The sequence below is a fragment of the Thermothelomyces heterothallicus genome (genome assembly GCF_042370625.1).
Source record: "Thermothelomyces heterothallicus CBS 202.75 unplaced genomic scaffold P884_scaffold_1, whole genome shotgun sequence".
Classification (NCBI taxonomy): Eukaryota; Fungi; Ascomycota; class Sordariomycetes; order Sordariales; family Chaetomiaceae; genus Thermothelomyces; species Thermothelomyces heterothallicus.
In genome coordinates this window covers 94,912-120,765 of record NW_027192562.1, presented here as the reverse complement: position 1 = coordinate 120,765, position 25,854 = coordinate 94,912, and the positions used below count along the sequence as shown (strand labels likewise).

The 25,854-nt window shown below is 57.6% G+C and overlaps 10 protein-coding genes across 10 annotated transcripts; 4 read left to right on the top strand and 6 right to left on the bottom strand.

Annotated features, from left to right (window-relative positions):
- Positions 1-1,351: 1,351 nt before the first annotated feature.
- On the bottom strand, positions 1,352-2,749 carry P884DRAFT_273717 (acyltransferase 3; the record flags this gene model as incomplete). The annotated part of the gene is made up of 1 exon (XM_069442620.1): positions 1,352-2,749. One exon carries the CDS (start codon positions 2,747-2,749, stop codon positions 1,352-1,354), a length of 1,398 nt encoding a protein of 465 aa, XP_069301349.1.
- Positions 2,750-3,689: 940 nt separating this feature from the next.
- On the top strand, positions 3,690-5,477 carry P884DRAFT_252923 (uncharacterized protein). Its single transcript, XM_069440753.1, has one exon. The coding sequence runs from the start codon at positions 3,803-3,805 to the stop codon at positions 5,135-5,137; it is 1,335 nt and encodes a 444-aa protein (XP_069301348.1). The 5' UTR covers positions 3,690-3,802; the 3' UTR covers positions 5,138-5,477.
- Positions 5,478-6,599: 1,122 nt separating this feature from the next.
- On the bottom strand, positions 6,600-8,496 carry P884DRAFT_281459 (uncharacterized protein). The gene has a single exon (XM_069443552.1). The coding sequence runs from the start codon at positions 8,085-8,087 to the stop codon at positions 6,804-6,806; it is 1,284 nt and encodes a 427-aa protein (XP_069301347.1). The 5' UTR covers positions 8,088-8,496; the 3' UTR covers positions 6,600-6,803.
- A 2,614-nt stretch (positions 8,497-11,110) lies between these two features.
- P884DRAFT_304026 (uncharacterized protein) lies at positions 11,111-12,412 on the bottom strand (the record flags this gene model as incomplete). The annotated part of the gene is made up of 4 exons (XM_069445072.1): positions 11,111-11,578; positions 11,612-11,839; positions 11,877-11,930; positions 12,350-12,412. 4 exons carry the CDS (start codon positions 12,410-12,412, stop codon positions 11,111-11,113), a joined length of 813 nt encoding a protein of 270 aa, XP_069301346.1.
- Positions 12,413-12,896: 484 nt separating this feature from the next.
- P884DRAFT_304024 (uncharacterized protein) lies at positions 12,897-13,305 on the top strand (the record flags this gene model as incomplete). Its single annotated transcript, XM_069445071.1, has 1 exon — positions 12,897-13,305. A coding segment is annotated over one exon (409 nt), but the record flags the coding sequence as incomplete, so codon positions are not given.
- Positions 13,306-13,550: 245 nt separating this feature from the next.
- Positions 13,551-15,802, bottom strand: P884DRAFT_233446 (high-affinity nickel-transport protein-domain-containing protein). Its single transcript, XM_069439885.1, has 6 exons — positions 15,489-15,802; positions 15,383-15,422; positions 15,164-15,198; positions 14,542-14,921; positions 14,289-14,505; positions 13,551-14,189 (listed from the first exon to the last, which is right to left on the bottom strand). The coding sequence occupies exons 1-6, from the start codon at positions 15,640-15,642 to the stop codon at positions 13,681-13,683; spliced, it is 1,335 nt and encodes a 444-aa protein (XP_069301344.1). The 5' UTR covers positions 15,643-15,802; the 3' UTR covers positions 13,551-13,680.
- Positions 15,803-16,197: 395 nt separating this feature from the next.
- P884DRAFT_233442 (kinetochore Sim4 complex subunit FTA2-domain-containing protein) lies at positions 16,198-17,683 on the bottom strand (the record flags this gene model as incomplete). The annotated part of the gene is made up of 2 exons (XM_069439884.1): positions 16,198-17,371; positions 17,486-17,683. 2 exons carry the CDS (start codon positions 17,681-17,683, stop codon positions 16,490-16,492), a joined length of 1,080 nt encoding a protein of 359 aa, XP_069301343.1. The 3' UTR covers positions 16,198-16,489.
- A 1,115-nt stretch (positions 17,684-18,798) lies between these two features.
- Positions 18,799-19,032, top strand: P884DRAFT_304022 (uncharacterized protein; the record flags this gene model as incomplete). Its single annotated transcript, XM_069445070.1, has 1 exon — positions 18,799-19,032. The coding sequence occupies one exon, from the start codon at positions 18,799-18,801 to the stop codon at positions 19,000-19,002; it is 204 nt and encodes a 67-aa protein (XP_069301342.1). The 3' UTR covers positions 19,003-19,032.
- Positions 19,033-20,338: 1,306 nt separating this feature from the next.
- On the top strand, positions 20,339-21,899 carry P884DRAFT_233440 (glycoside hydrolase family 7 protein; the record flags this gene model as incomplete). The annotated part of the gene is made up of 1 exon (XM_069439883.1): positions 20,339-21,899. The coding sequence occupies one exon, from the start codon at positions 20,339-20,341 to the stop codon at positions 21,755-21,757; it is 1,419 nt and encodes a 472-aa protein (XP_069301341.1). The 3' UTR covers positions 21,758-21,899.
- A 393-nt stretch (positions 21,900-22,292) lies between these two features.
- Positions 22,293-24,128, bottom strand: P884DRAFT_265637 (general substrate transporter; the record flags this gene model as incomplete). The annotated part of the gene is made up of 4 exons (XM_069441962.1): positions 22,293-22,781; positions 22,848-22,973; positions 23,089-23,354; positions 23,489-24,128. 4 exons carry the CDS (start codon positions 24,126-24,128, stop codon positions 22,293-22,295), a joined length of 1,521 nt encoding a protein of 506 aa, XP_069301340.1.
- Positions 24,129-25,854: the final 1,726 nt, after the last annotated feature.

Sequence of the window (25,854 nt, the reverse complement as noted above, 5' to 3'; positions counted from 1 at the left end):
AGCCCTGTAGATGCCTGTAAATGGTGGGTTCTTTGTGCCCATCTTCTTCTTATACAGAACCACAGGGCCAGCAAACGTTGATAGAGGACATCGATCTTTTGAACTATTTTGACTACTACAACCAGACCTCTATCAATATCATATTCGTTTCCACTCTTGCGAGTTCTGGCCTCGTTCCTCGACCACTTTCTTTGTCATTGGCCGCGGCCAAGGTGCTGTTGGTTGTTGCTGTGACTCATCACTGCATTAGCGAGATGTACGAATTGACCTTACCCTTAGGGGCCCGGGTTGCCATACATACACACCACCAATTGCCGCGGTTACCTTACCATAGTGTAGTGGAGTTTCTCGGGGACTTTTGCATGGGCGCTTGGCCAATACCTCATACAATCGTGGGCGGAATTGCACTGCGGCATGTCAAGGAAGTCAACATCGCCCGCGCGGAACCACGGAGCCGCGCGTTGCCTTGGTTATCGGGCTTGGTGTCGGCCTGAATCCGCCTGAGGAGGAGGGCGGTGGGGGGCTACGCGAACCCCCCCCCCCCCGGGAGGAGTTGTATTATAATTACGCCCCCCGCAGGAGATACACACGGAGCAGCTGACCAAGTTGCATGCCTCGTGGAAGCCGCCGCCGACGGATCAGGATGAGAGGCTAAGACGCAAGTGGGTGATATTTAATTAATATGTCCAGATTCGAGATTGATTTATTTTGTTTTACGTTTTTTGTTTATTTTGCCTTCGCTTCCATGCCTTTCCCAAAGCGCGGTGCAAGGTGCTATTACCCCGGAGATTCTGGCATTGATCGATGAAAAACTGAACGCAATCTGGCATAAGAGATATCCAAGGTAGCTATCAACAATTTCGGGATCTGGCTCCAAGAACCAATGTCGACGCAGTTGTTGAACACAGGGAAAGGGGAGTGAGGTTGTTGCGATGAGTGAAATGACGAGCAGTCCAGGCGTCGGCGTGGCGGGCTGAATAGGTATTAATTACGGGTTGGACGTTTTGTGGTAATATGATGGCTGCGTAAAGTATAATGAATTCCGAGTAATTATATATATATATAATATAATTTAAGGTACACTGAACAAGGCCATATCTAGGTAATTATGCTCTAATAATATACGCCGCCCCCCTCTTTTGTTATTTTCTTTTCTTTTCCTTTGCCTACGCCGGTACGAAGAACAACCATGGAACTAATACACGTAGCTTGGAAAGGGAAAAACAAAAGCCCTACCCTAGTTACGAGACCGCCCAGACGGTCTGGGAAGAAATAATTGTCCGAGACGCAAGAGGCAATCGTCCCCTATCAGCCAGGAAAAACATATTATGACTCTTGTTATGTAATCACATCACGCAGGCAGCCCTGATGGCGGCGGGGCCGAAGCGACCTTGTTATACAGCCAGTGGGCGAACCGCACGCTGGGCTCGTCGACGGTCTTGGTGACCAGCTCGGCCAGGTAGAGGGTGATGGGGAGGAGGATGAGGTGCGGGGCCAGGAAGGCGAGCTCGAGGCCCATGGGGCCGGACATGGGCAGGGGAAAGAGGTTGACCCATCCGGGGAGGTTGTAGGAGCGGCCGGCGCCGGGCCAGCCGACGGCGGCGTAGAGGCGGTCGCCGAGGGTGCTGAGGACGGGCCCGTGGATGAGGTAGAGCGCGTACGAGACGCGGCCGAGGCGCTGGCAGAAGGGCGTCTCGAAGAAGCGCCGGAGCCGGGGCAGGTGCGGCAGCGAGCCGACGAGGAGGACGGCGGCCCAGAAGAGGAAGAACCACTTGGCGTCCGAGAGCGGGGCCGGGACGAGGAAGGAGAGCAGATACCAGCCCGGGTTCCTCCTCATGTCGGCGACGTCGCCGACGCGGGCGGGGCAGCCGCCGAGGTAGACGGAGAGGGCCAGCAGCAGCGGGGCCCACGAGAGGCCCAAGGGGCGGCGCGGCCGGCGGAGGAGGTCGTCCAGGAAGGGCGGCAGGTCGGCGGCGGCGGCCAGCTGCTCGAGGTCGCGGAGCAGCATGCCGGCGGCGAAGAGGGCGTAGCGGGCGTCGTCGACGAGGCAGAGCAGGTAGAAGACCAGCGCGGCCTCGCACCACAGGCGGGCGTTCCGGCTGCAGCGCGAGAGGGCGAGGAGGGCGGTGTAGATGACGAGGGAGCCGCGGAACTCGACGGGGATGGACCACAGGTGGAAGTTGTGGCTCAGCACGGCCGACTGGTCGGCGCGGAAGACGAAGCTGAAGCGCATCATCTCGGCAGACCAGTCCAAGACGGCGCGGAGATAGCTGGGCCGAGACGGGAGGCCGTCGATCCAGATGCCCAGTGCCTGGTGCAGGGTCATGTAGACGAAGGTGGTGCAGATGACGGGGAGGAAGAGGCGGAACCAGCGGCGGAACAGGGCGGATGCGAGGGAGTCGGCCAGCCTGGCCTGGTCGCCGGCGTGGATGAGGCTCAGGGGCTTGGCCGACAGGACGTAACCCGAGATGGCAAAGAAGGCGGCGACGGCAAAATGGCCGCCGTTGAACAGGATGCGGATGCCGGGGAGGGTGGCGAAGTAGTGCCGCCCGTTGAAGCCGAAGCTCGACTCGAGGGCGGCGGCTTGGGGAGGCAGGTGGGCCCAGAGCTGGTGGTGGTGCCAGTAGACCAGGAAGGCGGCAAACCCTCTGAGGCCGTCGAGGTACGCCGTCGGCCTGGGCTGCTCGGGAGAGGTGCCGGGTGTGGACGAGGGGCCGGACAGACGGGAGCCCCGAGCGGTATTAGCCATCGAGTCGGATGACTGCAGGGCCCCGGTGTCCCACCGCCGCTCATCAAATCCCCGTTTGGGCTCGGTCGACTCTCCTACGTCGCTCGGCATCGTCAACCTACATCTCGCCGTAGCTGGTAATTATGCAAAGACGAAACGCGCGGCAGGATGTCCTTGCGATGCACGGGTTGTTGTGTGGCGCAGTGTGATGCGTACCACTATTTTTTTCTCCCTCTCTTTTTATTCTTTTGAGAGAGAGAGAGAGAGAGAGGGAAAGAGAGAGAGGGAAAGAGAGAGAGGAAATGAAAATGAGAAACAAACGTGTCTCGCCTTGACCGTCGAGCGATCTGCGTACCTTTGTTTCTACTTGTATGAATACCTGTACGGATACGGAGTACTCTCTGGAATAAATTCCGTACCCTGGTCTGTGCTAGCTGCGGTTAAGTTGACAATGCAGCTCAGGGGCTATCCGTTCTCATTGGATCGTCTGCCGACTGTGTATTGTGTAATCCGTAATCCGTAAAGGCGCCTGATCTCTGATATTCGGCTGCACGGCGCGCTTCATGTCCTCTCCTCCCCACCGGAACGTGGGGGCCAGGATGACCCACGCTGACCCTCTAGTGTAGTGCTGAGTTGCAGCAATCACAGTGCCCAGCGCCCTACCCACCCTTCGCTTCAGGCACGGTTTGTGGCCTTCCCTTGTTCCCCGTTGCAGCCCACGCCGCGCTGGTGCCTTTTTCTGCCCTGGGATCCCATCATTCGAACCCTGCATGACCGGGAATGGACGGCAGCAGCAGCCTCCCTCTTGGTTAACTTTCGGGGGTTTGGTTTGACCGACTGCTGGTCGCGGCAGCAGCGTCGCTTCTGACCACAACCAACGATGCCACCCCCGAAGATGCGGTAAATTGATTTAGTGCGCTGCACGTGTTCCTACTACTGATACCCTGAGGCCTGAGCCGAAGTTAAAGTTAGTCGCCCGCCCGCTGGTTCATCGCCCGCTGCTTCGCCGCTGCACCTCGAAATCGTTATTTTGCGACTTTGACGGCGGCGACCGCCGCTGGCGCCCAGAAAACCATGATTCTGAGGGATCTGAGGCGCCTGACCCTCCTGGTCGGGCCCTTCGCGGTCCTGCTGCTGCTGAGCGCCAGCCTCTGGCGGTCGCACACCGACGGCCTGCGCTCCCACGTCGACGCCTTTCTCGACACTTACGGGCCGTCCGCATCCTGGTCGTCGTCATCGTCGTCGTCGTCGTCCGCGTCGCTCCGCAAGCCGCGGCTGACCCCGAACGAGACACACTACGAGGTATTCTCCCAGTCCACCTCCGACGCCGAGTTCTTCGACATCCGCTTCGACGAGGACGTCTTAACCCCGAGCGTCATCCCCCATCCGAAGCTCAACGACACCTGGTACGTGGTGGCCCAGCTGCCTGCCAAGCGCGAGAAGGGCGGCATCGACGTGTGGGCCGACGAGGTCGGCTGCCTCGCCCAGTTCTACAAGGGTGCCCTGATGTGCATCGAGAACACACAGCCGCTCCCCTACGAGCCGACTCTGAACGGGAACTGCAAGGGAAACGTCGAACTCCTGAACCTCCAGCGCGGGCCCCGCGAGGCACGCGTCTTCTTCGGGCCCAAGAACCCCTGGACCGCCTACGGCTCCAACAGCGCGATAGGCTGCTATGGCCAGTTTATCCAGGACTTCCGCGCCCTCGACGTCCTGGCCCCCGAGTGGATGGCCAACGCCGCCCACCCCGACTTCCGCTTCGGGTCCGAGATCCGGCGGTCGCCGCAATCTAACCCCGTGCAGAAGGACTACTTCGTCTTCTGGGACAAGGACGACGCGATGCACGTGCACTACAACATGTTTCCTACCCGGGGGTACGCGAAGCTCGAGGCCCACGGCAAGACGGGGCCGGATCTTGCTGGCAAGACGGCCAAGTCGGACACCAAGTGCCTCCGCCGCTACCTTCCCAAGCTTTCGGACAAGTCCCAGTCGATCCGGCAGGCGACCAACTCGCTCCGCGTCACCCTGTGCAGCCGCGCCGAAGCGAAGTGCACGCCGCACGACGGGAACACCTTCATCATGACCCTGGTCCAGCACCAGACCGATTTCGTCCACCACAGCGAGTACGAGCCCTACGTCGTCCTCTTCCGGCAGCACCCGCCCTTCGAGCTGTACGCCGTCTCCCGCCGGCCGCTCTGGATCAGCGGGCGCACCTGCCGCGAGGGCCTGCCCGTCGACATCGTCTCCGTCACCTCGGTCAACTGGAGGGACCGCGGCCTCAACTACCACGGCTATCTCGACGACGTCGTCATGCTCGCCTTTCAGTATGGCAACAGGCACTCGGCCGGCATCGACGTCCGCGCCGGCGACCTGCTCGTTGACCTGGGTCTTTGCCAGGACAGCTCATGATTGGCGATATCGTTTCCGCCATCTTCCCCGTCTTCCTTCACACTTTTTTTTTCTTGCTCGCTTGTATTTCATCCTCACGCAGTCCTAGGATTGACTGTACTTGGTGGTGTGACAATGGCGGCCCTTCTTTTCAGTCATGTACTAATCAATAAATGTACATGGCTCGGGATCACGGAGTTCGGGAGTCTGTTGTGCACTGGGAAGCTAGAGGCAGTACCTGCCGTGGGTGGTAAATCTGGTACTACCAGTTGGCCTCAGAGAGGAGGCTGAGTTACTCCTCTTTCCGTTTACTATATACCCTCTATTGGATATGAACTTCCTCCTTCTTCTTCCCGCATGCATGCCTTACCCGTTCTCCTGCTTCCTTGCAACGGTCTGTCGCCCATAGCAAGATGGTTCAAGAGCGACCCCCTCCCTCACTCCGTTCTCCCTTTGGCCGACGCCTCCTGCGGATGCTAAGACCCTAGACCTTCCTTGCGCCTCTCCTCTGCCCAACAACCCCCCCGGGGGTGCCGACTCGGATCAACACCAAGCAAGAAAAAGGGCGCTGATTTCCGCGCCCTCCCGGGCCGCTCCCGTGCATCTCAACTCGCACACCTAGCAGCGCCGCTCATCACTTCACAATTGTCCAACTAACCACAGGCAATACCGACCCTCCTGCCCCCGCCACCAGTCTACTCAGGCCTCTATTACCAATCCATTCCCTAGCTTAGCAGTTTGAACCTGGTTGCGCGCACGCGTGAGGTCCCTTGGGTCTCAAGGGGGCTTACGCCCACCGAGAGACGAGGAGACTCAAGTGTAAACCTCACGGCCCAACCGCTTTAGCCTCCCAACGCTGCGCAACAACACCGAACGACGACATCCCAGAGTTACGCAGCCCGACGGGCGCGTTTTGTCACGGCGGTTTTTCGCACCAGGCCTCGCTCGCTCTGCTCGGAGTTCATCCAACCAACCCCTGTCTCCTTTTCCTCGGAGGAAAAAAAAATAAGATTGGAATAAAAAAGGTGGTGGCCAGTCGGTTGGGCCGCTTCCCGAGACACAAACTTGGCGCATGCGCCGCATGCAGTGCGGTGGGCGAGGGCCGGGCCCCAGCCCAACTCGCGAACGGAGGACAATGTTTCAGGGCCACTGCGGTTTCTTCTTGCTTGCTTTGTCTCCCCCCCCCCCTCTTTTCTCTCTCTTCCTCTGCTGACTCATGACCTGAATTCTCCCGTGTAGAGTGCCCGGCGGCCGATGCCGAGGACCGGGGATACAGGGCAAATCTGGCTGCGGGCGAGGTTCGCATGTCCCATGTATGTGGATATGTACAGTATATACTTACGGAGCATCATGTGCTGTGCCCATACTTACCCGTTGGAGTTGATCATCATGTTGATCCGACAGCGGTGGGCTCGGTGACCAGTCGTGAGGAGGAACGCTCATAGAGAATTGTGGCCGAAGGGATGCATCTTCGTTCATTCGAGTCGTAGCATAACATGACAAAGGAAATACGTGACGCAACCTGGTCCAGACTGGTGTTGTTTTATGTTCCGGCCTCCCGGCCGTCACACGAGAACCACCAAAGACAAACTCCCCAACTCCCCCAAAACAATGCCAAGGGTCGACGATGAAGAGACCAAATCAGAAAAAAAAAAAAAAAGGAAAAAGAAAGGGAAAAAAAGGATGCTCAGTACCTGTACCCGTCACCCGCATAGATCCGGCTCCTCTTGCTCCTCTTCCCGCTCTCCATCTCGTCGTACCCATACCCATACCCGCCGCCGCCGCCGCCGCCGTTCCAGTCCCACTCGTCCCGGGCCCGGGGCTGCCGATCCCGGCCCCTGGAGATCTCCATCCTCTCGATCGCCCGCCGCAGGTCCGCGATGTCGTCCGCCTCCCGGGCTTTCCCCTTGCTCTTGCTCTTGCCCCCCCAGGGGTCGCTCGCGCTGCGCTTCAGGATCCCCTTGATCTCCCCGGACGTCGTCGTCGTCGTCGACAGGCGCGGCCGGCTGGCGATCTCGGCGTTCTGCCGCTCCCGCCGCGCGCGCACCTCGTCCTCCCACCGGAGCTGCTTGCGGCTGGCGGAGGAGGAGGAGCCCGTCGCGGTCGACACGGATCCGTCCATGTGGTGGACGACGGCGGCGGCGGGCGCCCGCCGCGGCACGTACGCGCTGCCGTAGGGGTCCATCATGCTCACCGGCAGCGCGGCCTCGGCCTCGCGGCGGTTGGCCTCGCGGCGCTGCCGGCGGCGCTCGTCGTCGTCGGCGTAGATCACGTACCCTTTCGGGTCGTCGGTGCGTCGCCTGGAAGGGGCGGCGTCGGCGTGATTGAGTCCGGAATAGTAGCCGTAGTCGCTGCTGTCGCGCTCGAGAGAGGTCGAATGCCGGCGCCGGCGGCCGTATTCTTCCGCCACCGGCACCAGGCCCAAGGGGATGTCGCGGCTGCTCGAGCGGGATCGGAACCGGGAAGATTTGCCGTCGTCGCGCCCGCGGTCTACGTACACGATGTGGGGGTCGGTGACGGTGCGCTTCAGGCGCAGCTCGCGGTCGCGGTCGCGGTCTCGATCGCGATCGTAGCGTGAGTCGAGAGAGTCTCGGGGGTCATGCCGCTTCGAGGAGCTGCGGTAGCCGTATGTGTCGTAGCCACCGGCGTACAGGTCGTGAGAATCGTGATGCTTGCTGCTGGGGTTGGAGCCGCCGCCCATGTAAATGCCCGAGTCGCGCCTCCCGGGCGGTGACGACGACTTGGCGCTGCGCGGTGTGCGGCTCGAAAAGTAGGGGGTCGGCTGGCGTTCCGAGAGGCTCCGGCGGGACTCGGCCTGGACGTCTGCGAGCCTGGTGAAAGGGAATTTGCGGTCATACCTGCGCACCTCGGGATGGGAGCATCTCCCGCCCTCTCGACAAGGGTACGACTTCTCGGTGATGTCCTGGGCCCCGTCCGCATAAGTGTTGTAGTAGACCTTGGTGAGACACATGGTGGGCAGCGTTGGCAGCGGCCTGGAGAAAGAGCGATGTGAGGTCTCCGATAGACGGCCCGGCGAGGCACGAGGAGGACGGTAAAGAGATATTAAGCTTCCCTAAGGCAACGTGCCTGAAGGGGGAGCTGTGATATCGAAGAGGAGGCGTGAGAGCTCAAGTTTGCTATCAGTCGGCCGTATCCGAGACAAGGCAGTCAGGGTGTCTTCTGACATGAGTCAACGACATGAGGTCATCGAAGAACACCGAATGGGCGAGGAACGACGAGGGCGAGGTCCGCAACGAGATATATCGAGGTCAGTCGCGTCCAGAGTTAGCGGTGCCCGCGACAGACCGTGTTTGAGGGCGGGCTAGGTGGTGGCAGCCGTTTTTGCGGGGCTATGGTTGCATACGGGTTGGATAAGGTGGTTGTCAACCGGGGCCGACGACCAGAAGGCGGACGGCCTGTTTTTGTTATATACGTCGTAGAATGGGATGTGAGGGCGGGCCCATGGGATGGTTGACCCAGTACCACACCCCAAGCCGGCCGTCGCCCAACCTGGCATGCTGCTTAGCCGCATCTCTCAAGCGACACCCCCTTCCCGCCCTCGCCATGGATGTTTGCGGGAAACGATGCAGTGAAGGGGTGGTTTGTGACGGTGTTCTGTGTGGTCAAGACCCTCCAAAGACCAGGGGTGAGTCTAGCGTAGTTGTATCCGTATGTTTAACCCACATGCGGAGCTACGGGCAAGGGTGTGGCTACCGGAAGCCAATGAGACATCGACGGCAATGGCTGAGCTGGACGGGTGACCCTGATAGGTCGCTGGTGGGTGTGGACTGCCGGGAACGCAAGGGTCCTGTGACACTTCCCGCTCTTCCCTGTTCACCCCACCATCGATGCCCCACGATCCTGGCGAATCGTTGGTGGATGACCTGAAACGGCAAGTTGGGGGACGTGAGCGGCGCATCCGGCGGGCTGGAGCAGAGCAAGACGAAACGGGACTGTCTTCGCAGAATTAGTACACGAACAGGCTCATAGACGAGCCCATGAACCGTCCTCATCCCGCGACAGTGATGAACACAATATTCAAGACTCATCCCGCCCCGGAAACTCGACAGGTCAGGGTCAGTGCTGCCTCTTTGAGGTGGGGTGCATCAGCAGATTGAAGCAAAAAAAGGCATCTTGCTTTTTTCTCACCGAGAGCTCGTCAGACTCCGAGACCTCGTGCTGCTGTGCCACTGGGGTTGCCTGTTGGTCCAACGACCGGCAGACGGAGGACGAGAGCAATGAAACACCCATGCCCTTAACTCCGGCCTAGCCCGCCCTGTTGTTACAGGCCGGTATCAAAAGGAGGCGCGGCCACTTCAGAGAGCGCCATGCAATCATGGCTCCTGTAGTGCTGCATGCAGCAGCCGCAATGCATGTCATCTCGCAGCAAATCCGCTCAGAGATCGGCGAATGCATCGGAAGCTTGACTTCTCATAAACAGACGAAGGCCCATCACCCGAGTCAAGGACCGAGCTGGTACTTTGTTGAGTAGTACTACTGAAGACGAACCGAAAAGCACTGCCACCGTTTGTTCGTCATGACCAATTGATCACGACGTGCGCCACCGTTTTGCCTTGCGCAAGTCATCGATCAGTAGGTATACTGGTGGAACTTGCGATCGTGTGTTAGAGTATCCGTATGCCATAACGAAGGAGCTCACGGAGGGAGACCCTTATTTTTTTTTGGGCCAAGATGATGCGTAATTAAGGCCGTTGTGGATGCTTTAATCCATACACAAGAGCCGTTCGCCGAGGTGACTGAGGTCATTGAGTTCCAGAGCACCCAGGATTACGATGCCCGCCATTCCTCTTTTGGTGTGAACGAGGCGGCATTTTGGCCACCTACCTTGCCTCGCGATACCGAACCTGCCGGGTGTTCATCAGTGGAGTCTTGGGCGATCAGACTCAGCAGGCTATTTCCTGTCGTTAGCACAACAAGAAGATCCCCCGGTATTGCATGGACAACCAGAACCCGTATTTGTCGGAATGGTGGTTGAAGGTTCGCAAAGAATAGGGCAAGAACTCGGCATTCATCACGATGCAGGTGGTTTTCTGGCTTCCAGAGTGGGGAAACGCAGGCAGCAGTCGCTCCTGCCAGGGACCAAACAGCGTTCCTACTGCCTAAAACTGCAGTCCGCTTCAAGCCCAAATCGGCAGCAGGCGACCCTTTGAATACAAGTCTCCCATGAACCAACCAAGCAACAAAGCAAGCTCTAATGTGGGGCACGAAACAAGCTCCATCATCAGTGTGCATCGCTGATCTCGCCTGTTCCCGCTTGATTCCGACTGCAACGCTGTGAACGCAAAAAGTGGCCATGTGAGACAAACCGCCCGGCCGAGCGATCAACCAATGGCGCCATTCCAACAGCATGTGCTAGGGTCATTGACGCCTGGAAGCTAAGCTTCAGAGGACGCACTGCAGCCACGACTTGCCATTGCACCCGAATCAGCATCCCACCATTTCTGTGTGCGGTAGTTCATGTTCAACGACGCTCAAAGGTTCGATCTCCCATGGAGAAGCCCAAGATTGGTGTTTTGAATGATCCCAGAAATGTGGAATTTAGTAGTACGTACGTACCTTACGCGGCATCACTTACCAAGCTGTCATCTGTACTTAATAGCTTTGCCTCAGTCTCTCAGAAATACCAATACCTAGGTACCTATGTCCCCTACAAAACGGCCAGCGCTGTCTCATCACCTTATCGAAGTACATAGGTACAGAGAGTCAATAGGAATAATAAGAAACCTTTCCGATGCCCCAAACCTTGAACTCCAGTCCAATAAACTCAGCATGATCGACAACGTTGCGGCCGTCGAAAACCGAGCGCGGCCCTGCATCAAACCCGCAACTTCGACCCAGTCCACCGCTTCTGTGTCGTGGATCCTGGCTTACCCGAGCCCGCATTGACTATGTGCAGTTGGCGAGGCCTGGCGCTAGCGGTTTGAGTCTCCGCAAAGGATCACCCGAGGGGACAGCGATATTCTTCCAGGCCATTCACTCTATCTCGAGGATGCTCAACTCCCTCAGGCTACCAGCAGGACCTTGGGCCGCGAACACATGAGCACCACTCTTCGCGGTCTTGGCCGGCCTCGTTGGTCGATTGCCCAGACCGCGTCCGTGGAACTGTCTCCATGGTGTCAGAATGCAAGCGGCACTGGCCCCTCGAATGCACCATCTCCAGCCGGCGGAGATCTTCACCCTCTCCATCTGGACAGTGCTGGGGCCAATTCGCCGGACCTTCTCGAGAATGTCAGCCGCAGCGCAACCAGGGTCAAACACGGCGATCTCCTGCCGCATCTCGGATGCTAGATCCTTGATAACGTGAACGGCAATACTGTTGCGCGTGTCATTGGTTCCATCGTTGAAAGTGAAACCCAAGACCACAATCATCTTTCCTCGTAGGGACCGGTTCAGCTCCCGCACGACACGGCGGGCAAAACGCTGGCGGTGATCCTCGTTGATCTTCAAGATTGCCAGCCAATATTCCGCAACGACATCGGGATGTAGCTCCTTCGCAAGGTATGCAAGGTTCCGGATACCCTTCTCGAAGCACGAGCCCCCGAAACCGACGCCTGCCTGCAAGAGTTTGGACCCCAGTCTCTCGCGCTTCCCAACAGCCGGGCTCACATCATCCACCTCGGCGCCCAAGTTAATCTCCTTGCACATGGCGCTCACCACGTCGATGCTGCTGATGCGCTGGACAAGCATGGCATTCGCCACGAGCTCGGAGAGCTCGCTGCTGAAGTGTGTTGGCAGTCACTATCCGGCCAGCAGGCACCCACGCCGCATAGACATCCTTGAATACGGCGGCCACCTGGGTTCCGGCAAGAGTCTGAGCGCTGCCGATGAGGATCCGATCCGAGTACATCAGGTTCTCGGCGGCGGTGCCTTCCGCGAGCAACTCGGGGTTTGACAGGACCTCGAAATGGCTATCCGGGCGATAATGGTGCAGCTGGACTGCGTCAGCTTGGAAGTTTGATCTTGCCTCGCCTATCGAGTAATAACATTCACAATGTTGCGAATCATTCGCGCCGTGCCGCACGACAATGATAGCACCTTCTTTGGCGTGCTTCGCGACTGTGCGGATCGCGCTCTCGACTGCACTGACGTCGGCCATGGAGCCAGCCCTGGGTCGAGCAGGGCGCCGCCACGCAGGACCTCTTCTACCGCGTCGTTCAGGTCAACCGCAACAGGTGTGGGGCATCCATCTGCGTGGGGAGCAGCGCGGTGTACAGGAGGGCCCCGCTGGAGAAGGTCGGCGGGACAGCCGAGATTGGCTTCTCGGAGGATGTCCATACCGGTAGGCCTGTTCTTTTTTTTTTTTTCCTTTTTCAGATGCCAAGCATATATGCTACGCACGCATATAGGGGAGGAGAAAGGGTGTTGAACGGTGCTGACGAGAGCGAGCAAGTCCGGCGCCGTCGACCGTGGCTGGAAGGTCAAGTCCGTCCCGCTATGTCTGGCAACGGCATCCGTCCAAATACTCTGTGCTCCTTTTTCTCGCAGCAGATGCGCTGGGCCCGTGGCAGCACCACTCTGTTTACCACCAAGAACTTTTGGACGTCGAACTTGACTGCCTTGCAGAAGTCATAATACCTCTGCGGTAAGCAGCTACCCCCAACTCACCCCATTGCGTTGGAGGAGGAAAGAGAGAGAGAAGGAAATGGAGGTGTAATCAGTGTTAACGAAAAACCAGGGCTTTTGTACTACTCTGCTGTCTTGCTCGGCATCTTCGTCTCGCCCATCCCGGGGCATTCTCCTCTTGTTCTTCCGACCCTAGTGGTTCAAGTACTACAAGCTGGCCTTCGCCGTTCGGTCCATCATCTACGGCTCCCTGCTCCTCCGCTTCTGGGCCAAGGCCAAGTACGGCTTCAACGTGCAGCACGTCATGGTTGTGCAGGCGTACGCCTACCTGACGGCTATCAAGGACCGCCTGCTGGGCATCGAGCTGTTGTGGGCCGCGTCCGGCGATAGAAAGGCCCACAAGAGGAACAAGTACCGCAACATGGGCATTCTGTACTGGCTGTGGACCATCGTCAACTTCGGTGGCGTCGTGGCAGCCGTTACCTACTACTGGCTGCTGAGTGGGTTTCCGTGGTACCAAAAACCATCCCGCTGCTTGTGCTCAACATGTACAACCTCTACATTGCCCACTACTTTCTCTTCTGTTCGTGGCGGTGGTAGTCTGGACGGCTCGATGCCGAGCCGCAGCCGAGGAAACTCAAAGAGCAGGCGTGCAAATATCTACTAACAATGGCCAGGTCGAGACCAAGCACCCTAATGAATAGCAGCGGATGCATACCACTTACAATTACTCTCTTTAATTCAAGTCGAATCTACAGGAGCACAGGGCTGTTATCCTCGGCTGCGGGAATGTGGGTAATCTCAATGAGTTGACGTTTTAAGAAGCCAATGCTGAGCTGAAGAAGCGAACGGGGTGCAATGACCACGTCAGAGTCCCGCAAGGTTGCGAATACGTCCAAGTATATTCTCCTCAGCTCCGCAACAATACTCATTGAAGAGAACATATACATCCCAGGAGCGAGATGGGAGTGCCGGTCCGTTCAGGCCGGCGGTGTGATGGTGGTATCCAATTTCTTCGTGCTGTCCCCTGACGCTCCGACGGCAACCCCGTATCCGGGAGCACGGGGCTCGTCTCCAGGAAGCAGCGGGTCCGGGCTCTGCGGCTCCGAGCCTCTGAGCTCGGGGCTCTCGCTGTCACCGGGCGCTGCCCGGCGATGGGCCCTCTTATCCATGCGGCGCCTCCACGGCCGGTAGATGAGCACCGATCCCAAGCCGACCAGAAGGAAGAGGCCGCATATACAGCCACCGATGATGTCGTAGTGGTCGCCGATGGCGCCCACGCCTTCCCAGAAGGTCCCTTCGGGCTCCGCGACGTTCTCAACCAGGGACAGGACCTGGATGATGCCGATGAAAGCGGCAACAAAGACGGTGATGCCGGTCAGGACGATGGAATAGTACAGGATGGCAACCACGTCGCGGGAGAACACTTTAGACGTGTACAGGGCCATCATGAGGGCCCCGTCGGTCGTGTCCAGTAGACACATGCCCGCTACAGTAACGTTTCAAGCATCAATCAATATTGTCCGCGTGTACATGAGAAAGAAAGAAAAGAATAAGGGAGGTTGGGGAGAAAAGAGCGTCCACTCACCGGTAAATAACGCCGGAAAGATGAGTATCACCCACATGCTCGTCCCCTGCGCAGCCTGGATGCTCGCGATCCCGAGGATCGCGATCTCGGAGCTCGTGTCGAAGCCGAGCCCGAAGAGGATGCCCAGCGGCAGCATCTTCCACGGCCGGTCGACCATCTTGAACACCTTCCGAAAGACGTTCGCCAAGAAACCCGGGCCCTCCAGCTGCAGCGGTTGCTGCTGCGTCCCGGCGCCGGTAGCGGCGACGTCCACCGCCGCGTTCCTCTCCTCCTCCTCCTCCCCTTCTTCGAGGCCACCGCCTCCAACGCCCCGGTCCGCAGACGCGGCCCTCTGCTGCCGCTGCTGCTGCTGCTCCAGGACGGCCCTCAGGCGGCGGACGAGGCGCCAGAGGACCCAGCCGTTGCCGGCGCAGAGCAGCAGCAGGAAGGCGGCGGAGACGCTGGTGCCGATGATGCCGCCGACGCGCTGGAAGTCGGAGAAGCGGTCGCGCAGGGCGCCGGCGGTGGCGGCGACGGCGACGCAGGTGACGACGACGACGGTCGAGTGGCCGAGGCTGAAGAAGGTGCCGACTGCGACGGGTCGCTGGCCCGAGGCGATCAGGCGCCGCGTCATGAGGTCGATGGCGGAGATGTCTGTAAAGCAAATGTGATTGGTTTGTTTCCTCCCCCTGCCTGGCGGCGGCGGCCGCCAGGGAGGGGAGAGTGAGGGTGCGTTAATTAGTCTTCTTCGTATTTCTCTCCATTTTCTCCTCTGTTCATTCTTGTTGCGGTTTTCTCTTTTTGGCTTTCAAAAAACAGCGAAGAGACCGTGTTCGCTGACGGAATAGCAAAGCAAATGGACTGAACGACAAGGAGATACGCAAAAGGCAACATACGGTCTGCATCTAGGGCATGGCGGAGGCCGAGGGTGCTGTTTTTTTTTAGTGTGTTAGTGAGATGTATAGTAATTAGAGGTACGGGACTTGATTACGAATTGCCTCTTCCGGCAATCGACAAGGGCTTGCGGGGAGGGGAAAAAAGGTGGGAGGGGTTTCGTGTGTGTTCTTCTGTGTAATGCCACGGTTTGAGGAAATCCAAATTGCCGGACGACGTACTAGGAGAGTACCGCGGGCGAGATGAGCTCTGGGTTGTAATCTGTGCAGTGTCAGTTAATGAAAATTGCGGTTCTCGACCAGGATCGTGTCGAGGGCGTGCACATACGCAGGAGTATTCCGGCGGCGACCCAGACCAGCCCATTAACGAAGATGAGCAGGCCGATGAGTTGGAGAGCGGGTGCGGGGATGGCTCTGAGGTATCCCGGCCGGCGCAGTTGTGACGCCCATCTGGGACGCGAGAAGTGGACTCCGATAGGCATAGGGATGTTGGTGCACGCAAGTCTCTTTTGCGCTGGAGATGCCCCTCCCTTCTTTGACTTCCCCAGTCTGTTCGTGATTTTGAAAGGAAGAAAGAAGGAATTTATAGAAGTGCGTGAAAGGTCAAAAAAACCTACTCCGAAATTTCATCTCTTGACAAGATGGCAGGTTGGAGGGGAAGAGTCGAATTGGGCGACTTCATTTCAGATTCAGCGTGCGGCAGGAGGGTTCAGGTTGGTTATGCCGACGTCGCATGAGCCCCTCAATGCCTATCTTTGCGGGCGTCGTGGAGAACCTTAATGGCCTTTCTTGGCGTGGCGTGCATTGCTATTACGCCGAGATAAGCTTATCAGTTGAACTTTAAGCCTTAGCTTATCTAATTAAGTGTTCTATTGATAAAGACCAATATATGCTAAAGATATAAGCTCCTCTAAGACTCCGAGGAGGCGGGGTGGTAAGGTTATATGTCTATATATATGTATTATATATATATAATATATACATACCTATATATATAGCTTAGGTAATTAACCTTATATAGAATGACCTGTAGGTATATATATATATATATGTATGTCCAGGACGTAAGATATCAACGTAGGTCCGGAATAGTAGGATCAGCATGACTATTTCGGCCCACCCGCTTGTTTGGCGACAACAGTTCCTCTGACAAAACCCTGCTCGTTATTGCGCGTGGGCGAAGATTAAGTCGCAATGGCGGCGCAGCAGCAGTATCGCTGTTCTCCACTTATCACCTTCCAGTTGTGCCCCTATGCAGGTGTTGGTTCTTGGTTGTTTTTTTTTTGTTTCTCACCCAGACCTCTCGTAACCTGCCGCAATCACGTGTCCTCAACAATCCACAACTCCTGCAATTTCCTCTCCTCCGGCTCCCCCAGTTTTCGGCAGATTATCCTTTTGCACTCCCTCATCGTCCTGGGACTCAGGCGCCGCGTATAGCTCGTATTTCAGAAACGCATCAGCCGCCTTGGGGTCGTCCTCCCACCTGCGCCAGTCATAAGCCGTCGGGTCGATCCCGTAATAGCCGAGCGGGTCGCCGTCCGGGACGCCGTAATGGGCTTCCAGTGTAGTTGGTCCATCGTATCCTGGATCTCCCCAGTCCCACCCCTCTCCCATTCCGAACTGGACAATGGACACGTGAAGATTCAGAGCGTCATTATGCCTCTGCCTCAGCAATTCTACGCGGTCAATGGCTTCAAAGCACGGACTGGGCATTGTCCAGGCCCGGCTGAAGTCGATGAGTTTCCCGCTGGCCATGTAGTTCCTAGGGCCAATGTCGCGCACGAGAATGCCCAACTTGTGGAGGTCTTCCAGGTCCCGCCAATGGTCGTGGAGCCTCGACGGGACGAACGGCGTGTAGTCCGTCACTAGCGCTTTGACGATGGCGCGAACAGGTAGATGACGGTGAACCTCCCACCGCCCCCAGAAGTTGCAGCCGTCGAGGACGGTCTCGGTATTGGCTGGGACGTGCGGAAGAATATCCGTTCCACTAGCCATCTCGGCGACTTCGGCCTCCTGCTGGGGTGTAAGGAGGACGTAGCCGTATGCGCGAACCGCGAGATCTTCGCGGCCTTCCTGCTTCAGCCGCCCGTAGACGCGGCACTCGCAGTTGAAAGGATCGAGGAAGTCGATGTAATGGAGCGGTGAGGAAAGGCGACGGGTGAGGTATCGGCCTGTAGTACTCCCGAGATACCTAGGCAAGGCGAAAGGAAACTGACATGCGGGTAATTCCATTTTTAGTTCAATTTGGTTGGCGTGTTAATTATTAATTATGAGTGCGCGTGTTTGTTTATGCGCGCGGGTCAAGCTGCCGGAGGAGCTACATACCATTTTCAGGGCATAGTACGGGTCCATTCCGTTGATTTTGACCTTCCACACTCTGGAATCAACATCGCTGTCGGGGTTTCCAAGTTCCTCGATAAATTCAATGTCGGCGTGCGCTGTAGGGGTGAAGGGGGCGAGCTTCGGGCCCGGGACTTGTGGAAGAGGCTCGGGGGGATTGGGAAGGCTTGCGACGGACGCCATGGCATGGCATGCGCGGTGCGGTCGTCTAAGTGTGCTGTATTGGAAATGAAGAAATTAAGAAAATGAAGAAAGAATTTAGCGGGGACGAGTTTGTTTTGAGTGAGGTAATGAGGCCGGTAATTTGATACTTGTTATCAGAAGCGCTAGAGCTTCTAAAGTACTAGCCACGTGCTAGCTATAGTATCCTAGTACTAATACTAGGCTTATACTTACTAAAGTAAATACTAATATCCTAGTACTAATACTACGCTTGTACTTACTAAAGTAAATACTAGTATCCTAATTCTAACTTAAGGTTCTAAAAATAGTACTAACCTATATAAGAATTTATTATTATTATTATTATTATCATGATTTATTTATTTATTTCTAATAATAAACTTAAGTATATATTTAAAAAGACTCTATAGTAGGTGGCTTAAAGATCTATTAAAAGGTACCTTATTTTTACTATCTATAAAGGAGAAAAAAAAACAAGTGATATTTATAGATAAAGGAAATGGCTAAAGCGTTTATAAGCATGCTAAATTATACAGTCTAATTAGTATAAAGCTAGTGCTAGACTAATTCTAAAACCTGTGTTAGCGGGTAGCTGCCTAGCAAGCATTAACCGAGCCCCTGGTGTCTCGGAGACTTTAGAAAGCTTATAGGCTACCGAGTGCCTAAGATATCGAACGGCAACCCTTGACAGGTACACTTGACAACCGTCGTCAAGGTGATCGAATTCGGCAGCTGCCCCGACCCAAACTCGGTCCTCCCCACAATGGAAGCATCCATGAAGTGGTTCCGGCAGCAGTGGCAAGACTCACACCAAGGCGGCGAGATATCTCCAAGTAAATATGGCCACTTTTCCGACCCCGAATGGACCCTGGATCACTTGGATGCCGTGAAGTGTGGATGGGTGTGCAAGAATCCACAGTGGGTCATTCGTGTACTGAAGGACGGCAACGACACGAATATTGAGCTACGGACCGAGTCCCGACTATGAAGAAGGTAATTCTCTGCAGGACCTCTGCAGCTTGGACGAGTTCGACAAGGAGGGCAGAGAAGCAAATCCGAATTACGCATCGCTATTTGAACAGACGAGGCGGATTCTGGATCGGATTCTGGATCACATGTGGTGCGCCAACAATCCGCTGCAGGCCAACCTAATTAGCCCAGCAAAGCGACTGGCGCGTTTTCAAGCAGCAGATGCGAATGAGCTGGTCCCCGCCCGGCTCAGGATGATGCTCCTATTCGCGGCCATGTTCACCTGTCGCATCCCCTTGTCTGCCGCTGGATGGGTGAACCGACTGTTCGTGCCCGTCCGTGTCGTATAATATGGAGAGGCGCTCGTCGCCATCGGCCTGCTCGCAAAGACGGCACGACAGGAGGAGTCGGCTCGCGGCCAACCTCGACAGATGATGTTCAGCGTCGGCCAGCATCTGCCGGCGGGAGGGACGCAAGGTCTGTCGTTCGGCAAAGATCTCTTTCTTGTCGACGCTGCTAGAACGGTTGCCCGATGAGAGGACAGATGAGGAGTTTGTGATGACCACTAGTGTTCTGTATGCTGGATTCAGCCGTGTCGTCGACGGAAACAAGGCCGATATTTTAGCCGCACCACTGTCCAGGGTGCGCGAGCGGCCTCGGCCATCCCAGGCTGCAGATGCCGCTGAGGGCGTGGCGTGGTCGTGATGAGGAACGAGATGGGGTTAATCGGAGGGTGTGGGCCGAGTGTGGGCCGAGTGTTGAACCACCAAGTATTAATGCAACTAGTGTAGCCAGGTCAGCGGTCGAAGCTGCGATCGTTCGTATACACGAGTGTGTAATTACAGTGCCTGAGTTGGGTTCAGTCGGGAACGTGTGAGGCAGGACGGAACGGCGGACTTTTGGTGGTCTACGTGGCAGTGGAGGAGGGTTGTAGAGGGATCCTAGGGCCGGGTTGTTGCATAGTTTTGTTGTTGCCATTCCCCGGGTTTCTTCAATTGGGTATTTAAAATTTTGTGTATTTACAGCTTGGACTCGAGAAGCCCACCCTACTCAAGTACATACGAGTTCAGGGGATCTAACTATAGTCGGGATGTCCATAAGTTCTTTTTAATTATCTGACATTCTGTACTTAATTATAGCAGGTGTGACCTCCCGTACACAGCTGTGCTTCAGGTGGAATCACAATGCAAGGTGAGGCATCATCAACTTCAATCCCGCTGGCTTATTGGGTTGGACGCCCTTGCCTGGTTGTCAGCGAACTACGGATAGTGAAAGGGAGGTGCCGAAGCTGAGCCTGCAATTCGTGGATTTTGGGGGGCCCACCCGCGACCCCTTAATAACCCGGGAAACCGGGAACGGGAGCCAAGCTCAGCTTCCGAGATGCCAAGTCGGTTTTAGTCCGAGCGGCGGGGGGTAGCATTTCTCGGCGAACGGCCCGTGATGGAGGGGGAACAAGGCGGAAGTCGGCAAGTCTGAAGAGGGTGACGGGGGGAAACAGAAGAGGAGGAGCAGGGGACACCAAAAATAACCCGAGCGAGGAACGAGGGAAAATTCACAAGATAAATAGGAAGGCTATGTTTATAAAGATGCGTCTAATAGAAACGGTCTCCAACCAGATCTGTTTCCCAGAGTCGCGGTCAGACAAGTCGAACCAGAAGATATTAATTACAAAGACACGACAACACGATGGGGCAGAAGACTCTCCAGGGGCTGGTGGCGGCGGCGGCACTGGCAGCCTCGGTGGCGAACGCGCAGCAACCGGGCTCCTTCACGCCCGAGGTGCACCCGACGCTGCCGACGTGGAAGTGCACGACGAGCGGCGGGTGCGTCGAGCAGGACACGTCGGTGGTGCTCGACTGGAACTACCGCTGGTTCCACACCGAGGACGGTAGCAAGTCGTGCATCACCTCCAGCGGCGTCGACCGGACGCTGTGCCCGGACGAGGCGACGTGCGCCAAGAACTGCTTCGTCGAGGGCGTCAACTACACGAGCAGCGGGGTCGAGACGTCCGGCAGCTCCCTCACCCTCCGCCAGTTCTTCAAGGGCGACGACGGCGCCGTCAACAGCGTCTCCCCGCGCGTCTACCTGCTCGGGGGAGACGGCAACTACGTCGTGCTCAAGCTCCTCGGCCAGGAGCTGAGCTTCGACGTGGACGTGTCGTCGCTCCCGTGCGGCGAAAACGCGGCCCTGTACCTGTCCGAGATGGACGCGACGGGAGGACGGAACGAGTACAACACGGGCGGGGCCGAGTACGGGTCGGGCTACTGCGACGCCCAGTGCCCCGTCCAGAACTGGAACAACGGGACGCTCAACACGGGCCGGGTGGGCTCGTGCTGCAACGAGATGGACATCCTCGAGGCCAACTCCAAGGCCGAGGCCTTCACGCCGCACCCGTGCATCGGCAACTCGTGCGACAAGAGCGGGTGCGGCTTCAACGCGTACGCCCGCGGTTACCACAACTACTGGGCCCCCGGCGGCACGCTCGACACGTCCCGGCCCTTCACCATGATCACCCGCTTCGTCACCGACGACGGCACCACCTCGGGCAAGCTCGCCCGCATCGAGCGCGTCTACGTCCAGGACGGCAAGAAGGTGCCCAGCGCGGCGCCCGGGGGGGACGTCATCACGGCCGACGGGTGCACCTCCGCGCAGCCCTACGGCGGCCTTTCCGGCATGGGCGACGCCCTCGGCCGCGGCATGGTCCTGGCCCTGAGCATCTGGAACGACGGGTCCGGGTACATGAACTGGCTCGACGCCGGCAGCAACGGCCCCTGCAGCGACACCGAGGGCAACCCGTCCAACATCCTGGCCAACCACCCGGACGCCCGCGTCGTGCTCTCCAACATCCGCTGGGGCGACATCGGCTCCACCGTCGACACCGGCGACGGCAACAACAACGGCGGCGGCGGCGGGCCCAACCCGTCATCCACCGTCACCGCCACCGCCACCGCCACCGCTACCGCTACCACCACCTCCTCCGGCCCGGCCGAGCCTACCCAGACCCACTACGGCCAGTGTGGAGGAAAGGGATGGACGGGCCCTACCCGCTGCGAGGCGCCCTACACCTGCAAGTACCAGAACGACTGGTACTCGCAGTGCCTGTAGAGGCCGGATCCTCTCTGACCGGTTCCCCCCGCGTCGTAAGGGAGAAGGGAGAGGGCAGGCATCGAGGTTCATTGTACATAGCAGATAGGTATCGTTCCGAATAGTAGTATGTACATACATACATGGGTATATAATAAGGTATATGCGTAGCATCCGATCCTTGGTGCGTTATTATTTCGTACTCGATATGCCGGTGATTACACATATTTTATGATGTGATCATAGAATTGGGGGCCGCGAACAGCTGTCATCCTGAGGACTTGATTCATCTCCCCCCCTCAACAATAGCGCTTTCTCTCGCGGATCTGTGGGGTATGATTCAGGAACGCGCCAAGGGCAAGACTCGTGCGGCGGAGGGGACCCAGAAAATCACGAGCGGAGCATTTCGGGAAAGAGTTTACTCGGTGCCGGGCCCCTTGCAGGCCTCGATCTAATTATGCTGTTCATTTTCCCTCGCTTTCTTGAGTCTTGAGATTACCAAAAAAAAAAAAAAAAAAAAAAAACCTAACACTCTTCTACCCAACGTCCCCCCCGCTTACACCAGATAGCGGAACCCCTTGTTCCGCTGCTCGGGCCGGTCCGCGTCGACGGCCGCGCCCGTGCCCGTGCCCGTGCCCGTGCCCGTGTCCGGGCCCGCGCCAACCTCCTCCTGCTCCTGCCGGTCGAGCTGGCGGTTGAGGCGGACGAGGATGATGCGGAAGGCGAGGCAGCCGGCGACGGCGACGCCGAACATGGCGGTGACGATGCCGTAGCTCTTGCGGAAGCCGTTCTCCTCGAGGTCCCAGACGTAGGAGCCGGCGACGTTGCCGAGCTGGCTGAAGGCGTTGATCATGGCGATGGCGACGGCGCGCTTGGCCGGCGGGCGCGGGAACGACGACGAGATCCACGAGTAGAAGACGATGAAGCCGGCGTAGCTGCTCGCCTGCAGGAACAGCGCCACGTACCGCGCCGCCACGTTGAGCGTCGACATGCTGATGACGAACCCCACCAGGCCCAGCACGATCGGGCCGGTGATGTGCCAGAACTGGGTCACGTTAGTTACCTTTCCGGAAAAAAAAAAAAAAAAAAAAAAAACAATTGGAAGACATACCTTGTCTTGGGTGCGGTCCGAGTGCCACGCGTTGACCAGCGAGACCAAGCAGGCAAACACCCAGGGCGGAGCGCTCATGAGCAGCGTGGGCACGTAGTCGAAGCCCAGGGTGCCGGTGAGGGTAGGCTGAAAAAAAATTACGGTCAGCTCTTCTTTTGGAAAAATAAAAACCGTCAAACGAACAGAGAGAGAGGGAAAAAAAACCCCGGGAGGGGGGGGGGGGGAGAGAGGAAGGACGTACGAAAAAGGCGTTAAAGGAGAGGCCGACGACGTAGGCGGTGAGGGTGAACATCATGAGATAGACCTTGGGGTCCTTGCCGGCGAGGATCAGGCCGGTCCAGACGGTCTGGCCGGGCTCGTCGTCCCTGTCGGCCGTGCCGACGTCCTCGGTCATGCGCAGCTGGGCCACGTAGCGCTCCTCCTCGGTGAAGCCGCGCGAGTTGTGCGGCAGGTCGGGCAGGATGATGGCGGCCAGGACGGCGAAGAACATGGTGGCGGCGCCCTCGACTATTATTTAATAATTATTTTGATTTTGACCGTCAGTCTCAGTCCTATATAGGTATGTACATACAGTACACACCAAAAAAGAAGAGAAAAAGAAAAAGAAATCTCGGAAGGATTCCGGGGGGGGGCTCTCGTACTGTAAAACAGCCAGCGCCAGGCGGCGTGGCCGAGGACGCCCTGCATGTTGGAGAGGACGCCGGCGCCGACGAGGGCGGAGAAGGCGTTGGAGATGAGGTTGCCGCAGAAGAGGAGGGCGTTGCGGGTGGTCAGCTCGCGGCGGGTGTACCACTTGGACAGGATGAGGAGGGCGCCCGGCAGGAAGGCGGCCTCGACGAAGCCGAGGAAGAAGCGGACGGCCACCATGCCGCCGAAGCCCGTGACGAGGCCCGACAGGGTCGAGATCAGGCCCCAGATCAGCATGGAGCAGGCGATGTAGAGGGACGGGCGCGAGACCAGGTTGATGGCCATGTTGGACGGCACCTGCATCAGGATGTAGCCGACGTAGAGGATGCTCAGGCAGGTCGCGTATTGGTTGTACGAGAGGTTCAGGTCGTCCTGCAGGCCCTTGAGACGCGCCGCCGCGATGTTGTTGCGGTCCAGGTAGTTCATGATGTAGAGGAGGATGAAGTAGGAGCACCGCGTGTCCAGCTTGCGCTTCAGACTCTTCTCGACCTCGGCCCGCCGCCCGGGATCCAGCGCGAAGGCCGTCTCCGGGTCGGCAGCACCCCCCTTCAGCTCATGCTGTTGGGCCCCGGCCTTCTCTGCTGCCGCGTCCATTTGGGATCGCGTTCGGGGTCGGGGTCGGGGTCGGGGTCGGTGGTTGGTGGTAGTGGTGGTGTTGCTGACTGTGGACGTTCCGAGGAGAGGGAGGGAGGGAGAGGATAGACCTAATAAGGTGTCATTGCAAGCGGGTAGCGGCGGATGAGACAAAACTTGATATATAATCCGTACACGACTCCCGGCCCGGTGACAAAAATCCGCCCCCGTCCCATTGGTGAGCCGACCATGTGCTGCTCCTCTCTTTTCCCCCATAACTTACCACTCCCCGCCTTTTCCCACTCTCCCCTTTGCCCGGGGCAGGCCGGGGTATCCGCCGGGGGGGAGGACGGTCTCCGGATTACTTACCGCAGTCCGTAGTGTACAAGTAGGCACGGAATACCGAGTACTACACTGACCCGTACACCAGGTTCTCTCCCCGTCAAGGGTCCCGTCAAGGGAGAGGAAAACCACACACACACACACTAAAAAAAATGGCACTAACGTTACACAGTAATTCCGCCGTCAATCGAGCGCCCCAGTTTCATTCCGGGAACACCTTGTTGCAGCATGTCAAAAGTAGTTATTGGCAGATCGTCAAGCTTCCTAGCGCCGTTGCAGTGCCGAACGCCAATTGCATGAGGCTGATGCAGGGTATGGCCGGAGATGGTGGAGATTGGTGAAAAACAGATGGGGCCATGTTGGGGAACATGGGAATGTCGGGGAGCACTGCGGAGGTGTGGGAGGTGGAACTTGTTTGGGCTGCTAAGACCGAGAGATCTTCTCGAAAAATTTTGAGAAGAGCATGACCCCACGAAACCGACAAAGTAATCGGTACACTAACACAGAAGGACCACTGGACGTAGAGGTTTTTTTTTTTTGGGGGGGGGGAGGAGGAAGGTCTTTTTTTTTCGTCTTCTTTCGTCTTTTGTCCCTCATCCGAAATACGAAGCCAGCTCGCTTTTCGGGGACGAATCCGGACTGCCTCTCCCGGTGCTCCCTCTCCCCAACGTTTTGCAAGCAAAAAAGATAGCTTTGATGCTACTCCGTGCCTCCAAACATACACCAATCAAGTATTTTACTAGACGCCTTACTCCGCACACTCCATGCGCACAATCCCGAATACCCATATTCCCTGCAGCCGTGGGATGCTACCCAGACCCGACCCGTCCACCGATGGCGTGGGGTCGCACGGAACGTTCTGGGTTACATCTCCGCCCTGATCGGGCCTTTTCCCATGCAATCGGACTTTAGCGGCGAACAAGGCTCCGCTGCGCACGACTTGGCGTGATCCCTGCCGTACTGTACTCCGTATGTACGGGCTTGTGTGTGTCTGAGAGAGAGAGCACGGATTTTGTGTGTGTGTGTTAGTGTGTCTCGCCCAACTCCGGGCCAAGGTACCGAGGTACGCAAACTAACTAGCGCAACTCGCCGTCGACGTCATGGAGTCCCCCCCCCCCCCCCCGACCCCAACCCCTGGGGATGCCGAGTTCATCCACACAGCTTTAGTTATTGCTCTCGCCCCAGTTGCTCCCCCCAGGTTTGCTCCTCCTCCCCAAACCCCCGCCCCCCGCGCTTTCGCCCTCCGCGTTTGCGTGCGACAACTTAGTGTACACTAGTGTAGACGCTCTCAGTCGCTACCCCTGGCGGGCCTGGGCGGGACCCCCGGACATGTCCGCGGCCCTGGATGTTTCGTGGTTAGTCGAAAACAGCGGGTTCTCCCGGATGTCATTCCCTTCTCCCCCCC